Genomic DNA, 14,348 nt, shown 5'->3' with positions numbered 1-14,348 from the left:
TAATGGTGTAATTTATGATAAATGGAAGTTAATTGATTGATCTTCTGGAAGTATTCTATAAAATCATTAGTAATTTGACAAAAAATATGTTAACAGAATTATAATACGTGCTAGAGAAACATAATATTTTTCAGTGAAATTATTTTTTTTCGGATAGCAGCAGCTTAAAAACCTATGTTCATAATTTTTAATTTAAATTTTAATAGTAATTTTTATTGAGGGGTGGGGGCTTTACATTTTTACAACGCCCCCCCCCCTCTTGAGGTTAGATCAAAACCACCACTGAATGTCATTCATAAAATATCTATAATAATGTAGGTAATTAGCTGGGTTGGAGATTATTTAAAAAGTTTTGAAGATGACTGGATGTTTTTAAACCATCCTTTAGTAATATATATCGACATAATAGATATCTGAATAAATATATTTATATTTATTATTTAATTTATATTAAATGTATGATCATAAATTCTATCATGTAGGATACACTATTAGTAAAATATAGCTCTACTTACTACTAGCGCTTTACGCGTGTGGTAAAAATATGAACTACTGAACCGTAACAGAACGTGTAGCGAGCCGCCGAGCCGGCAATAGTTAACCTGTTTAAACCTTGGGTGTACAACTCATCGGACATCGGTTTGATTCTTTGAACCCGTCCGAATCACGTTTGATTTTTTGGAGAGGACCGTTGTAGCAGTAGGACACAACAACGTAGTAGCGCTCGAACTTCAGTGATCAGTTAATGTCGTCCCAACGCGTATGCCTATTTAATACCTAATAATATTATTATTTTTCTTACCTATTTATCGGCTTAGTAGTCCATCATATCATACACGATAACAATAACATTTTAATAATAATATACGAGTGTAATTTATGCGTAAAACCCGTACCGTACCCATATATAATGATGCCGGCGAGCGTTTATATTATATAATACTATAATTTACGAGTATAAAACCCTGAACTGTACGTATTAACTTTGTTGCTACCCGTTGCTTAAAGTTTTTTTTTTCGATGGAAGAAAACGCGCCGACCCAACCGCTCGTCGAAGTAGACGTCCAAAAATCATGGAATATATCTTCAAAGACACCGGTAATATAATATGCACGTGCTTACTTAATATTGTCTTACGTATGTATAATATATATATATAGGTTGCTTATAAATTAAAATTGTTACCGCCCGTTTACGCGATTCGCATACTTGTAAAATGTTTGATGGTTAATATTAGAGAGCCTTAATGTGTATATAGTATATACCCATATTAAAGCTCTCCCGATTGTATAATTACATTATAACGAACGTGTGCGGTGATTTTGATTTTTTTTACAGGGATTTATAGCCGTGATATTGTTGTTTCCGTGTGTGATTTCTGGGGCCATTTTGGGAATTACTGGCGTGTCGAAGTGGAATTTACCTCTGACGTACGATAATTCGACGTGGTTTGGTAAGTGTTACTAAATTATATAATTTATAACAGTATAAATAAAATTTACATATTATTACAAAATCTACGTAATACAGGGTATAATGGTATCTATACAAATATAAGTGGGATACTCTCATAATATTACTTGATTGGAGATATTGTTTATTTTTCGTAGGCAATGTCGGCTTTATTTACAACTAGCCGAATAAACCGTTTACCGTCGACCGCCGTATGTTTGTATTATATTTATAATAATTATAATAATTAAGGCAGAGATTTTAATCGCCTAAAAAATCTTATATGCCCCAAAAAAATCCAAAATTACTTAAAACTCAATAAAATGCTTTTAAATTATATTTATTTTAGCCTAGAAATTGGAAAAAATATATATTTTATATTTTACTTTTATAGTATTGGTTAGGTTCTTGTTAATTCTAGTCGTAATAATCTAAATATGGAATGCCTATACAGATTTAATAGAACATAATAGATTAGATGATTAGAATAAATACGACAAATGTCATTGCCTAAATTATTGCAATACTTATCCAACGAGTTAAAAAATACATATTAGTATTTTACTTGTTCGTGTTAAAGCTGCAAAATCTCAGCGCTAATGTTGAACGATTAATAAGTTAAAGCGATATTCTTAAATCAAATAAATCGTCAAAGTTTGCATATTGAAACAGAAAATGAATATTTTTATTCATTTTAAAATTAAGAGATTAAAGAGAAGATTATTAAAATATTTTAAACATGAGTAATCGCTCGAATAACATTATGGTACGGCGCGATTTCTAATCGCGTAAAATTGTAGTATGTAAGCTTTGTGTTCTAGCGAATAAAATTCGAGGCATTTATAATCGCGCCCGCGTGGCGCACTATTCGCCTAGTGTGTAAAGTATTAAATACTATACTTAATTAATTATTCGAGTATACCTAGCAATAGTTTTCGATTGGTCAGCAATGAATTTTTAATCTAAAGGTATTATCGCATAACTCAAGCGCGATAATATAATGTCATTGTTCAAGTTCTGAATCTAAAAAAATAAGACGTCCATTATTTTTGTGCTTCAAATCTACGATATACATAAATTATATATTTGATACTGTTGATTTACACGCTTTTCTAATAACCTAACTATTTAATTCGTGTTCGCAGCTAGTCTGGCTGCTTTGGGCGCGGCAGTGGGATGTCTGCTCTCGCAAAGCATGATGAACGAGTTCGGGCCCCGAGGATCGGTACTGCTGAGTCACGTGATCTGCGCCGTCGGTTGGATTTTGACGTTCAGCAGTTCGACCACCGCTTATCTGTTTGTGGGCCGCACGCTCACCGGCGTGTTCGTGGGCGTCGTGACGGTAGCGGCCACCGAGCAAAGCACTGAGTGTTTCCCATTCCGGCCCGCCGCCCGGCCGATTGTCTTCAACGCCGTCGGCGTGCTGTGCGTGTACCTGGCCGGGTTGCTGCTCAACTACGAGCAAACGGCCGGCTTGGCCACGGTGGTCACCGTCGTGTCGTTCTTCCTCGTCTTGTTGTTCGTGCCCGAGAGTCCTGATTGGCTGGAGTCTCACGGCTTCTCCGGGGACGCCGAGTACTTCCGGCACAAGTTGAAGTTCACCCACCTGACGGTCGGCACCCGGACGCTGAAAAGCGTCCTCAGCACCGGACACGGATCCGCGGCTGACGACGAGGCCGTCAATCAGCACCACCAGCCGGACGTCAAATCCATGACTGAAGACGGCGTCTATCGGATCCTCCGCTACTCGGACGAAGAATCCCCGGCTGCAGAGGATGCTTTCTATTCGAACATCATGCAATCGGACGTTTTCCGGCCGTTCCTTACGCGCAGCGTGCGCCTGGCCCTCCAGCAGATGTCCGGCCCGCTGGTGTTGGTGACGTACGCCGTGAAACTGGTGAACGACTCGGGAATACGCGTGATCAACGGCCAGTACGTCGCCGCGGCGCTGGCCTTGTTCCTTGTGGCCGGCGCCTTCGTGTCCACGGGCATTGCCCGCCGGGCGTCGGCGTCCAAGCTCGCCGCGATCGGCACGCTGACGGCCGGCGTTGTCATCGTCGTCTACAAGTACTTCCAACGGTACGGCTCGAAGCTGGTGGAGAACCTCGTCCCGCTGCTGTGCCTGATCGTGTTCTCCATGTCCATTAGCGCCGGCCCGATGCCCCGGTCCACCGCCCCGCGTTACAAGACCGACGAGCGCGTGGTCGACAATACCACCGTGGACGTCAAGACGACCCTCAAGTACGTGGGCGACAGGACCCTGACCGTAAAGACCCTGGCCGTCAAGACCGTGGACTGCAAGCACGAGGTCGGCAAGACCGTGGACTGTAGGCACGTGGCCGGCGAGCACGTGGCCCTAGCGTTCGGGTACGCGGTCGCGTTCGCCGTCATCAAGTGTTATCCGTACGCGCAAGCCGCTTACGGCTGGTGGGTGTTCGCCTTTTTCGCGTTGGCGTCCGCCCTGAACATCGTTTACGGCAAAATAGTGTATGCCGAACCGAAGTCGTCCAAACAGTCTTTGGTCGAACCGGCCGTTTAACTATACGCCGCCGCGATGATCGCTCAGCTTAAATAATATTTTTTATGTTACCTATCACGTTTTGTCGTATTCTCCAACACGAGATTTAAGAATACATAATATACGACAAGAGAAAACAATTATTCAGAGCAGTAAACGCGCACTCGTAACCCACTCACACGCTCAAACACATATTATAGATAATGTATTTGTGTATGTCTTCATTTTCGCCTCAATTTTTTTAGGCGTGGTACTTGTATTTTATATTCAAAAAAAAAAAAAACGATTTTTTATATTGTACAGTATTTTATTAGTATTTAATATTTATTATATTTTACCCAATCTAAATGTTTATATGAGAAACAATAACATATTATTATTATTGTATTATAAATACCGACACAAACTGTGGCTTTGCATTCTTTATTCTTTGGTATATAAATTATAGATCCTTTGGTGTGATTAAACAGAGCAATATAATATTTTATATAATATTAAAAATACGTCGCGAGATTTTTTTCAATATTGTATATTGTTATTGTTCAATGTCTAATTCATCTACGAGTGAAGTACGTGTAATGTATTTTCATCTTTAAATTATTAATTAAATTCAGTGTTATGTATAGATATCTATTTACGATTGAGGAGGATTTAGCAATTTTAGACTGTTCCCTTAATGATTCACTAAATAATATTTATTTTAAAATTGTAATGATGTTGTAACAAAGGGTTAGGCATTGATAGATTTTGTTTGATTTTTTATTGTTTTTTTTGAGGGTACCTAAATGTACTAAACATATTTACCTGTTTCTGTAGTTTTAACTTAATGATAAATTACTTGATGAGTTAAAAAAAAAAAAATGGAGATACATCAAAACAAGTATAAGAACACTACTTGTAAGTAGAAAAAAATATGTGGTAGGTGGATGAAAATGAAAATAAACTAAAGCAGTGGCATAGCAAGAATTACTAAAAGGGAGGGATGTTAATAAAAAATCTTATAAAAATTAAATTTGTATTGTACTATATAAATATGTGTATAAAGATATTTCGTAAACCTTCTTATTATTTTATCGCATAATATGCCAAATAATAGCCAAAATGCAATAAAATTTTAAACTAATGATTAATTAAAAAAAAATTATATTGTATTTAAGTATAATAAGTTAAATTTTTTTTTTTATTAAGATTGTACTTATAAGTTATAAGTACTTAATAATTAGTTACTTGTTAAAAAAAAATATTAATTGCAAATACATTTTTGTATTTGCATCACCCTTATTAAAATCAATCTTTTTATTTATCCTTATATTTCTATAGAGATTAGACTAATACTAGCTTCTTTCAATTAATGCATACCTATAAATTATAAATTTACCCCAATGCTCCAAATGAGTTATTCTGATATGATAATGTTTTAATTATAACCTGTAGTGAAAAAAAGTTAATGATTCACAACTCATTGTAATTTTGAAAAAAAAAATATTGACTACAATTTATTAGAACTGTTAAATTTAATTTATTTCTATCAACATTTTATAACCTTTGTGTAATAAAAAAATATTATGTTATTGCTAGGTATTTAATAATATTACTTATAACTATTAAAGTACATTTACTACTCTAATTATACTATATTTATTTATTATTTATCAATAACTATGTAATATAGAAATGATTACCAAAAATATGGTGCTATTTTAAAGCAGCAAAAACAATTTTTCTTGTTAACTTTAATTAGTTTAAAATTTAATCATACATATACATATAAATATTACGTAAGTAATTTATCTAAAGGTATAGTACATAAAATGATAAATTGTAGTGTTTAAATTAAATTTATTTTTGGAGATAAAAATAATTACCCAATGTTACATGACCGTTTACAGTAACAGATAATATTTGATTTTGTTTTGTTTTTTGGTGTTTGGTTTATTTTAGTTTCTCCTCTAAATTTTTGTGCACATACCTAATATATGTATATAATATGACAATTACAGTATATTTTTTTTTTATTTGAATGTAAATGTAAATATACTTAGCTTTAACTATATTACTCACATAATTTATACATAAAAAAAAAATTATAAATAAATATACATAATATGATATAGATTATAAAATAATAAATACATATTGGTGAAATCTGTAAGGATTGTTTTTTGTATGCTATTCAAGAATTAGTTTTATTTGTCAAACAAAATATACATACATCGTAGAAACTGTGTTCTTGTTCACTATCATTGCCTAAACAAAAATTATTTACGTCACAAAAGTAATAAACGTGTATATTGTTTATTTGTGATTGTTTATTAATATTTTAAAATTATACTTACACTATACACATATGTTATAGTAAACACTAGTGATTAAAATAGTATAGATAATTAGTAATTTCTATAATTTATGATAAATGGAAGTATTCTATAAAATCATTAGTAATTTGGCAAAAAATGTTTGAACAGAATTGTGATATTTGTTAGAGAAACATAATATTTTTCAGTGAAATTATTTTTTTTCGGATGGCAGCAGTTTAAAAACCTATGTTCATAATTTTTAATTTATAAAACGAATAAAAAGATTTATTAACCTAATTTAGAATCGTCAATTAACGATATAGTTATACTTATACAGTTATACGCTAACATCCAAGTATTAGATTTATCAAAAACAATCAAATTTAATTATTAGATAAAGAAAATAATTCTTATTTGTACAGTACACATTAACCATAATTGTATAGAAATTAATGTATTCTATGTCTGACATAGTTATTAATCTACTTTATATTACAGTTATCTATGAAGAAAAATGTTTTCAATTATTTGTATGATAATTTTTGTGGTGTTAATAGATGATAAACTATGATGTTTAAGACATATTTACCGGGAGTTAGGATCTGAGACAGATGACTAATGTATTTTGTGGCTAACTGTAATGTTTCTATTTTAGATAATTTGCGGTCTGGAGGATCAATGGGTATCATAGCCCGTAGTACATCAAATGCTGAATTAACACTAAACAACAAAAATTTAAAGAATGGACATTACCGTGTTCTCGATAATTAATAGACATAGGTACTAACTACTTATTAAATATTCTTTACCTTTGAGTTCTGTCTCGTTCTCTAGCATTGGCACCCGATCTGATTCTTTTCTTCAAAGGCGCTTCATTTAATTGATCTTTAAAAAAAATATGTCTATTAATATATAAACGATCACAATATGTTTTAGTATAGTTATATATAATTACTGGATTGTATTTGAAAGCCATTTGAACCGTTATCAAATTCCATATTGTTATTTGGTGAAAACAATAATTATAATATTATATAATGTTGTTTTGCCTGCACACTTTGAACTCGAATGATGAACAAACCGATTTGTTCGGTCATAAAATTAAATAATAATAATAATAATAATAACACATTATGGTACTGTGGACTATAAGTAATCGAGAAATATTCTGTACATTAGGTGTGGTTCAAACGATGCTGTGAAAACGCACTTAAATAGACGTAACTCATCCCGGCCCATGTTTCCAGGCAAACTGTCTCGGTCGTCGAGATTAAACAATAATGAATTGCCAGAAGAGTATTATGATATATTTTCTGATGTATAAAGTGTATCAACACGTGTGCTGTGATGTGCTTGCATCATAATATTAATAATGTGTATGTTATTATTATTAGAGCTGGGATTTTAATGCCCTAGAAAATCTCAAAAACTGCCCTAAAAATGCATTTAAGGTTAATTTTGACAAAAAAATGCAAAATAAAAATTACTTTAAATTAATAAGCATCACCCAAAACAAATTTTATACTTACGGAGCAACATCTTGAAACACTAGAAAAAAAATGCATTTGCATCAAAATCCCAGCCCTAATTATTATACTAGGGTGATCATACAACAGGATTGTCCAGTTTTTCGTAGTATTTATAATACATTAATTTTATAAATATTGTACATTGTTTCGTGTTTTGACAATCAACATACCTGTATTTTACTCATTACAAAAAAGACGTGTCCTGTTTTTTTTTTTTTTTTTTTTTTGAAGTATGGTCACCCTTATACACATCATACCTGCAGATTATTATAAGAGAAAGTAATGGTTTTATGTGTTTTTTTTTAATATTTTCCACCTACTGCGAGTATATACCTATAATATTATAATATACGTTCTATATTCCGATTATATAAAATACTAAAATGATTAAGCATCTATTTATAAATTATAACAACAACTCAGTTCGGACGAGCAACGGTGGAATATATAGGTATTAAATTATATTTTAATATAGTATATATTATATGAATTCTCGACGTCGTTGCGTATCGAGTATTCGAGTGCAATGTGCACCCTATATATATATATATATAGTATAATATATAATAATATACACGTAAACATAATACAATATTATAATATGATGATAATAATGTGTACAGTCATCGGACACCGGTTTGAAGCCGTCCAAATGACGTTAGGTTTCTGGAGAGGACCGTTGTAGCAGTAGTACACAACAGCGTAGTAGCGCTCGAACTTCAGTGCGCAGTTAATATCGTTCGAACGCGTTACACTTATTTAATAATACTATTAATATTTTTCTCACCTATTTATCGGCTTAATAGTTCATCATATCACACGAGATAACAATAACATTTTAATAATAATACGCGAGCGTAATTTATGCGTAAAATCCGTACCGTATCTATATATAGTGATGCCGGCTAGCTTTTACATTATATAATACTATAATTTACGAGTATAAAACCCTAAACTGTACGTATTAGCTTTGTTGCTACCCGTTGCTTAGAAGTTTTTTTTTTTTTTTTTGCGATGGAAGAAAACGCGCCGGGCCCGAGTACGCCGGTCGAACCGCCCGCGCCCGTCGAAGTAAACGTCCAAAAACCGTTGAATAATTCTTCAGTGACGCAGGTAATATATTGTGCACGCGCCTACTTAACATTATCATGTGTATATAATATGGGCTATCATCCGTTTTCGCGATTCACATACTTATACCGATATACCTAAAAAAAAATCGTATCTAATATATATGTATGATGGCTAATATTAGAGAGCCTATGGAGCTCTCCAGATCGTATATAATTACATTATAACGTGTGCGGTGATTTTGTTTTTTATTTACAGGGATTTATAGCCGTGATATCGTTGTTACCATGTGTGATTTCCGGGGCAATTTTGGGATTTACTGGCGTGTCCATGTGGAATTTGCCTCTGACGTACCGTAATTCGACGTGGTTTGGTAAGTGTTACTATAAACTATATAATTTATAACAGTATATTATTATAAATTAAAATCTATCCGTTAATATACCGGGTATAATTGCGTATCTATAATAATGAGCGGGATACTTATACGACTCGATAGGAGATATTGTTCATTTTTTATAAGCAATGTCGGCTTTATTTTCAACTAGTCGATTGGTATGTAAATTTATATAATAAAAATACATATCATGACTTTATATCGTTGATTTTCTCCGCACCTTTGTTTGTTTTTAGTTATTTATAAACTTGTTATCCTTCGTCCTTTCGTAGACATACACACATATTATATAATATGTACAGGAACTCATTCAATATACCTATTGCATATAATGTATCGGGTGTAATCAAACTTGATTTATGAGTTATATATTATGCATGTTGACTGTATTACGTAATGTGTGCGTGGGTTGCCATCTTGTTATATTCAGCTATAATTAAATTATAAGTATTATAGTAAAATACAGCGCGTAGAATTACCATGTTTAATACTGTAGGAAATATTTTTTAAATAATAAATGCTGTACTGAAACACTGGAAATCTTTATACTTCTAAATGTAAATAATTTAAAAGTATAAAATTAGATTTATTGGCCGTTTTAGGTTAATTAGGATATTATTTTACATATTGATACTACTGCAGTGGTACAGTATTCTTGTAGATGATTCTCAAAGTACTGATTTTTGATCATTTTTACAAGTCGTAAAAAATATATGACCTGAGTTTTAATGAGTTACAAAATAAATAACTCAGATGATGCGTTTATGGCCATAACTCCTGCGTATGAGACATTAGTATCCCCTTCACTGTATACCATTTGATTACATAATATTATGTAACATCACGACAATAATATTGTTGTCTTATTTTATTGATCGCTAGTCGTTATAATATTATTGATAAGTAGTCGTTATTTGTTATGGAAACAACTTTTAATTAAAATGTTCATATTAATATTATACAGTGCAAAATACATCACAAAAATTTGTGAAAATATTATAAAGACTGTATAAAGAATAGATTTACTAAAATAAATATTAAAATAACAGAAAAAAAATATTATACAACCATTATAATCTACAAATATATTATAGCAATCCATCTAAGAAATAGAGGTACCTACTGAAAAAAAATGTATAAAAATGTCTTTTATTCTACGAAGTTGTCACTTTAAAATGTGATTATTTAAAATTTATTAATTTTGTTTTCGATATTATTAACATATTTTGTATTCTTATGGTTTTCCATTATTTGAAGATATCATTTTATTACCATCTTTATAAATTATCTGTCTTTGTCGACCAGTATTATTTATTAGTAATAATTAATGAATCATTTATTACCATTATTATTAACGATTATTATTTACTAGTTATTAATTAATAATGAATTATAATATACCGTTGACAAATTTTTATTTTATTCATATAAACAACACACAATCTCATACCAGTTTTTTCAACAAAAAACATGTTATTTATTGAAATCAAAGATTTTACGTTATTATCGAGTTATTCATTATTAATTCTCGAGTCACGTAAAATAATTTATTTTAGTAACGTATCCCCTACTCCATAAGTCTATAGCGAAACTTTATTTACTAAGGTGTTTTGAATTTTTAAAGTTCTTAGTTCTTACTAGTTTTACTTGAATCGACAATCAACATCGATTTCATATGCATAATTAGTTTATACCTATTGCGCATTGCATAATATGTGAAATCATTAGACAGAAAATATATTCTTTATACAGCTTGAAATAATTATAACTTATAAGTTTAAAACGCTGTATATGGTACTATATATATATGACTTGAAAGTTGAAACTAAAACTAAAACGTCGGGAAGTTAAATTAAATACATTTTTTAAATCAAAATATTAAATACTATACTTAATTAATTATTCGAGTAGCATAATAGTTTTCGATTGATCAGCAATGAATTTTTAATCTAAAAGTATATAACTTAAGCGATAACGCATAATGTTGTTGTAAAGGTTCTGAATCTATAAGAAAACTAACACGCCCATTATTTTTTGTGCTTCAAGTCTACGATATACATAAATTATATTTATAATACTGCTGATTTACACGTTTTTTCAATTAACCAACTATTTAATTCGTGTTCGCAGCTAGTCTGGCGGCTTTGGGCGCGGCATTGGGATGTCTGATCTCGCACAGCATGATGAACGCGTTCGGGCCCCGAGGATCGGTGCTGCTCAGTCACGTGGTCTGCGCCATCGGTTGGCTGATGACGTTCAGCAGTTGGACGACCACTAATCTGCTGGTCGGCCGCACGCTCACCGGCGTGTTCGTGGGCATCGTGACGGTAGCGGCCACCGCGCACAGCACCGAGTGTTTCCCGTCCCGGCCCGCCGCCCGGCCGGTCGTCTACACCGCCATCGGCGTGCTGTGCGTGTACCTGGCCGGGTCGCTGCTCAGCTACCGGCAGACAGCCGCCCTGACCACGGTGTTCACCGTCGTGTCGTTCGTGCTCGTCCGGTGGTTCGTGCCCGAGAGTCCTGCTTGGCTGGAGTCTCGCGGCCGCCCCGGCGACGCCGAATACTCCAGGCTCAAGTTGAGGGTCACTCGGCCCTCGGACGGTGCCCGGGCGCTGGAAGACGGCGCGGAACCGTCGACCGGCGGCGACGGACACAGGTCCGCGGCCGCCGAGTCCGTCTACCGGCGCCTCCACCACCCAGACGTTTACAGGCCGTTGATGGCGCTCGGTCTGCACCTGGCCCTCCAGCAGATGTCCGGCCCGCTAGTGTTGGTGTCGTACGCCGCCCAACTGGTGGACGACTCGGGCGTGCGCGTGCTCAACGGCCACTTCATCGCCGCGGTGCTGGCCGCGTTCCTGGTGGCCGGCGCCCTCGTGTCCACGGCCATGAACCACCGGGAGTCGTCGGCCACGCTCGCCGCGGCCGGCACGCTGACGGCCGGCGTCGTCATCGCCGTCTACAACCTCGCCCGCCGGCTGTTCCTCAACCGGCTCGGCTCGCAGCTGTTGAGCTTCATCCCGCTGCTGGGCCTGATCGTGTTCTCCATGTCCAGCAGCGTGGGCCTGGTGCCCCACTCGCCCGTTCCACGTTACGCGACCGGCGAGCACGTGGCCCTAGCGTTCGGGTACGCGGTCGCGTTCGCCGTCATCAAGTGCTATCCGTACGTGCACTCCGCCGTCGGCTGGTGGGTGTTCGCCGTTTTCGCGGTGGCGTCCGCCCTGAACATCGTTTACGGCGTACTGATGTTTTCCGAACCGGAACCGTCCAAACAGCAACGAAGCGCCACGCCGTCCAAACGGTCTTCGGTCGGACCGGCCGTTTAACTTTATACGCCGCCGCGATGATCGCTCAGTTTAAATAATATTTTTTATGCTACCTATCACATTTATTGTCGTATTCTCCGACACGAGATTTAAGTATACATATACGACAAGAAAATACAATTATTTAGAGCAGTAAACGAGCACTCGTACACCCACTCACACGCACAAACACATAATATATAGATAATGTGTTTGTGTATATGTCTTCACTTTCGCCTCAATTTTTTTTACGCCTGGTACTTGTATTTTATTCAAAAAAAAAAAATGATTTTTTATATTGTACATTGTTTTATTACCATTTAGGCGAATGAATTTTATTAGTATTTATTATATTCTACCCAATTTAAATGTTTACATGAGAAACAATAACATATTATTATTATATTATAAATACCATGACTTTGCATTCCTTATTCTTTGGTATATTATAAATTATAGATCCTTTGGTGTGATTAACCAGTGCAATATAATATTTTTTATAATATTAAAAATACGTTGCGAGATTTTTTTCATTATTATATGTATTGTTATTGTTCAATGCCTTCAATATCTAATTTATCTACGAGTGAAATACGTGTAATGTATTTTTATCTATAAACTATTAATTAAATTCAGTGTTATGTATAGGTATTTACGATTGAGGAGGATTTAGCAATTTTAGACTACTCCCTAAATGATTCACTAAATAATATTTATTTAAAAATTGTAATGATGTTATAATCATAACATAACATGATAGGCATTGATAGATTTTGTTTGATTTTTATTGTTTTTTTGAGGATACCTAAATGTGCTAAACAAATTTACCTTTATTAAGCTTCCCTGTTTCTGTAGTTTTAATTTAATGTTACAATTTCATGAGTGAAGAAAAAAATGGAGATACATCAAAACAAATAAAAGAACTCTACTCGTAAATAGAAACAAAATATGTAGTATGTGGATGAAAATAAAAATAAAGTAGTGGCGTAGTCAGGATTTTTTAAAGGGGGGGGGGCAATAAAAATCTTATTAAAATTAAATTTGTATTGTACCTACTATGTTTATATACATGTAAAAAAAAGAGATAATTCGTAAACCTACTTATTATTTTACCACAGATATTATATTATAATACTAAATACATCCTGCTGAAATGAACAAAATATATAATAACTTTTTATTTAGGTATAATAATAATCTATTGACAACTTATTCGATTAAAAAATGAAATATTTAATTAGGTAAATATTTTTGATACTATAATAATTACACATTTGTATATTGTACCTACATAATATTATTGTGACTACTATCATTATATTACACAGGTTATTCTATACTTAATTAGATAACGAAACTATAGTCTATAACTTATAAGAATACGTATAATATACTTATATACTTTTTATTTATACTGTGGAGTATGGACGTACTGATATAAAATCAATAAAAAAATTAACCTGGCCCCTCAGCTACATCACTGAATAATTAAAGCCGTTTATGATGAGCCCAGTCGCTCTGTCTTTAATTATTCCATGTTCGTAAACAAAATGGTCCAAACGATATTATGCTTCGTTAAAACACTAAAAAGCATAATCATAATATATATATTATCGACTTCTTGCTGACGAGATTAATTTGAATAAATTACAATCGAATAATAGATTTGTACGGTAAACAACGTATTGCCAATGCATAAAAATTAAATTAAAAGATAAGCGGAAATCATGTATATTTTATAATATATTTATAGATGTGTATAATTGACAAAAACCATTTTCA

At 33.8% G+C, this 14,348-nt stretch overlaps 3 protein-coding genes across 4 annotated transcripts; 2 read left to right on the top strand and 1 right to left on the bottom strand.

The window, feature by feature from the left end:
• The first annotated feature begins 611 nt into the window (after positions 1–611).
• On the top strand, positions 612–12,986 carry LOC126551156 (uncharacterized). 2 transcript variants are annotated; one of them, XM_050203936.1, is made up of 4 exons: positions 612–1,007; positions 8,791–8,909; positions 9,126–9,240; positions 11,395–12,986. In XM_050203936.1, exons 2-4 carry the CDS (start codon positions 8,811–8,813, stop codon positions 12,585–12,587), a joined length of 1,407 nt encoding a protein of 468 aa, XP_050059893.1. In that variant the 5' UTR covers positions 612–1,007; positions 8,791–8,810; the 3' UTR covers positions 12,588–12,986. The 2 variants fall into 2 exon arrangements, with proteins under 2 accessions (XP_050059893.1, XP_050059895.1); XM_050203938.1 differs by having other exon boundaries at positions 612–1,018; positions 8,803–8,909.
• On the top strand, positions 951–5,257 carry LOC126551155 (uncharacterized). The gene is made up of 3 exons (XM_050203934.1): positions 951–1,098; positions 1,339–1,453; positions 2,598–5,257. Exons 1-3 carry the CDS (start codon positions 1,021–1,023, stop codon positions 3,989–3,991), a joined length of 1,587 nt encoding a protein of 528 aa, XP_050059891.1. The 5' UTR covers positions 951–1,020; the 3' UTR covers positions 3,992–5,257.
• LOC126551174 (transcription factor 15-like) lies at positions 5,374–8,225 on the bottom strand. The gene is made up of 4 exons (XM_050203961.1): positions 7,223–8,225; positions 7,077–7,152; positions 6,857–6,987; positions 5,374–6,217 (listed from the first exon to the last, which is right to left on the bottom strand). Exons 1-4 carry the CDS (start codon positions 7,263–7,265, stop codon positions 6,144–6,146), a joined length of 324 nt encoding a protein of 107 aa, XP_050059918.1. The 5' UTR covers positions 7,266–8,225; the 3' UTR covers positions 5,374–6,143.
• Positions 12,987–14,348: the final 1,362 nt, after the last annotated feature.

The sequence above is a fragment of the Aphis gossypii genome, chromosome 1 (assembly GCF_020184175.1).
Source record: "Aphis gossypii isolate Hap1 chromosome 1, ASM2018417v2, whole genome shotgun sequence".
Taxonomy (NCBI): domain Eukaryota; kingdom Metazoa; phylum Arthropoda; class Insecta; order Hemiptera; family Aphididae; genus Aphis; species Aphis gossypii.
The sequence above is the reverse complement of the archived record's forward strand: the minus strand, read 5'-3'. Positions and strand labels throughout refer to the sequence as shown.

Bases quoted from the DNA above. Each gene is read 5' to 3' on its own strand.
- LOC126551155 (XM_050203934.1), top strand. From the start codon at position 1,021: ATGGAAGAAAACGCGCCGACCCAACCGCTCGTCGAAGTAGACGTCCAA. The intron at 1,099-1,338 runs GTAATATAATAT...TTTTTTTTACAG, and splicing joins ATATATCTTCAAAGACACCG to GGATTTATAGCCGTGATATT. The intron at 1,454-2,597 runs GTAAGTGTTACT...TCGTGTTCGCAG, and splicing joins CGATAATTCGACGTGGTTTG to CTAGTCTGGCTGCTTTGGGC.
- LOC126551174 (XM_050203961.1), bottom strand. From the start codon at position 7,265: ATGGAATTTGATAACGGTTCAAATGGCTTTCAAATACAATCCA. The intron at 7,153-7,222 runs GTAATTATATAT...TTTTTTTTAAAG, and splicing joins TGGCTTTCAAATACAATCCA to ATCAATTAAATGAAGCGCCT. The intron at 6,218-6,856 runs GTAAATATGTCT...ATTTTTGTTTAG, and splicing joins GTCTCAGATCCTAACTCCCG to GCAATGATAGTGAACAAGAA.
- LOC126551156 (XM_050203936.1), top strand. From the start codon at position 8,811: ATGGAAGAAAACGCGCCGGGCCCGAGTACGCCGGTCGAACCGCCCGCG. The intron at 8,910-9,125 runs GTAATATATTGT...TTTTATTTACAG, and splicing joins ATAATTCTTCAGTGACGCAG to GGATTTATAGCCGTGATATC. The intron at 9,241-11,394 runs GTAAGTGTTACT...TCGTGTTCGCAG, and splicing joins CCGTAATTCGACGTGGTTTG to CTAGTCTGGCGGCTTTGGGC.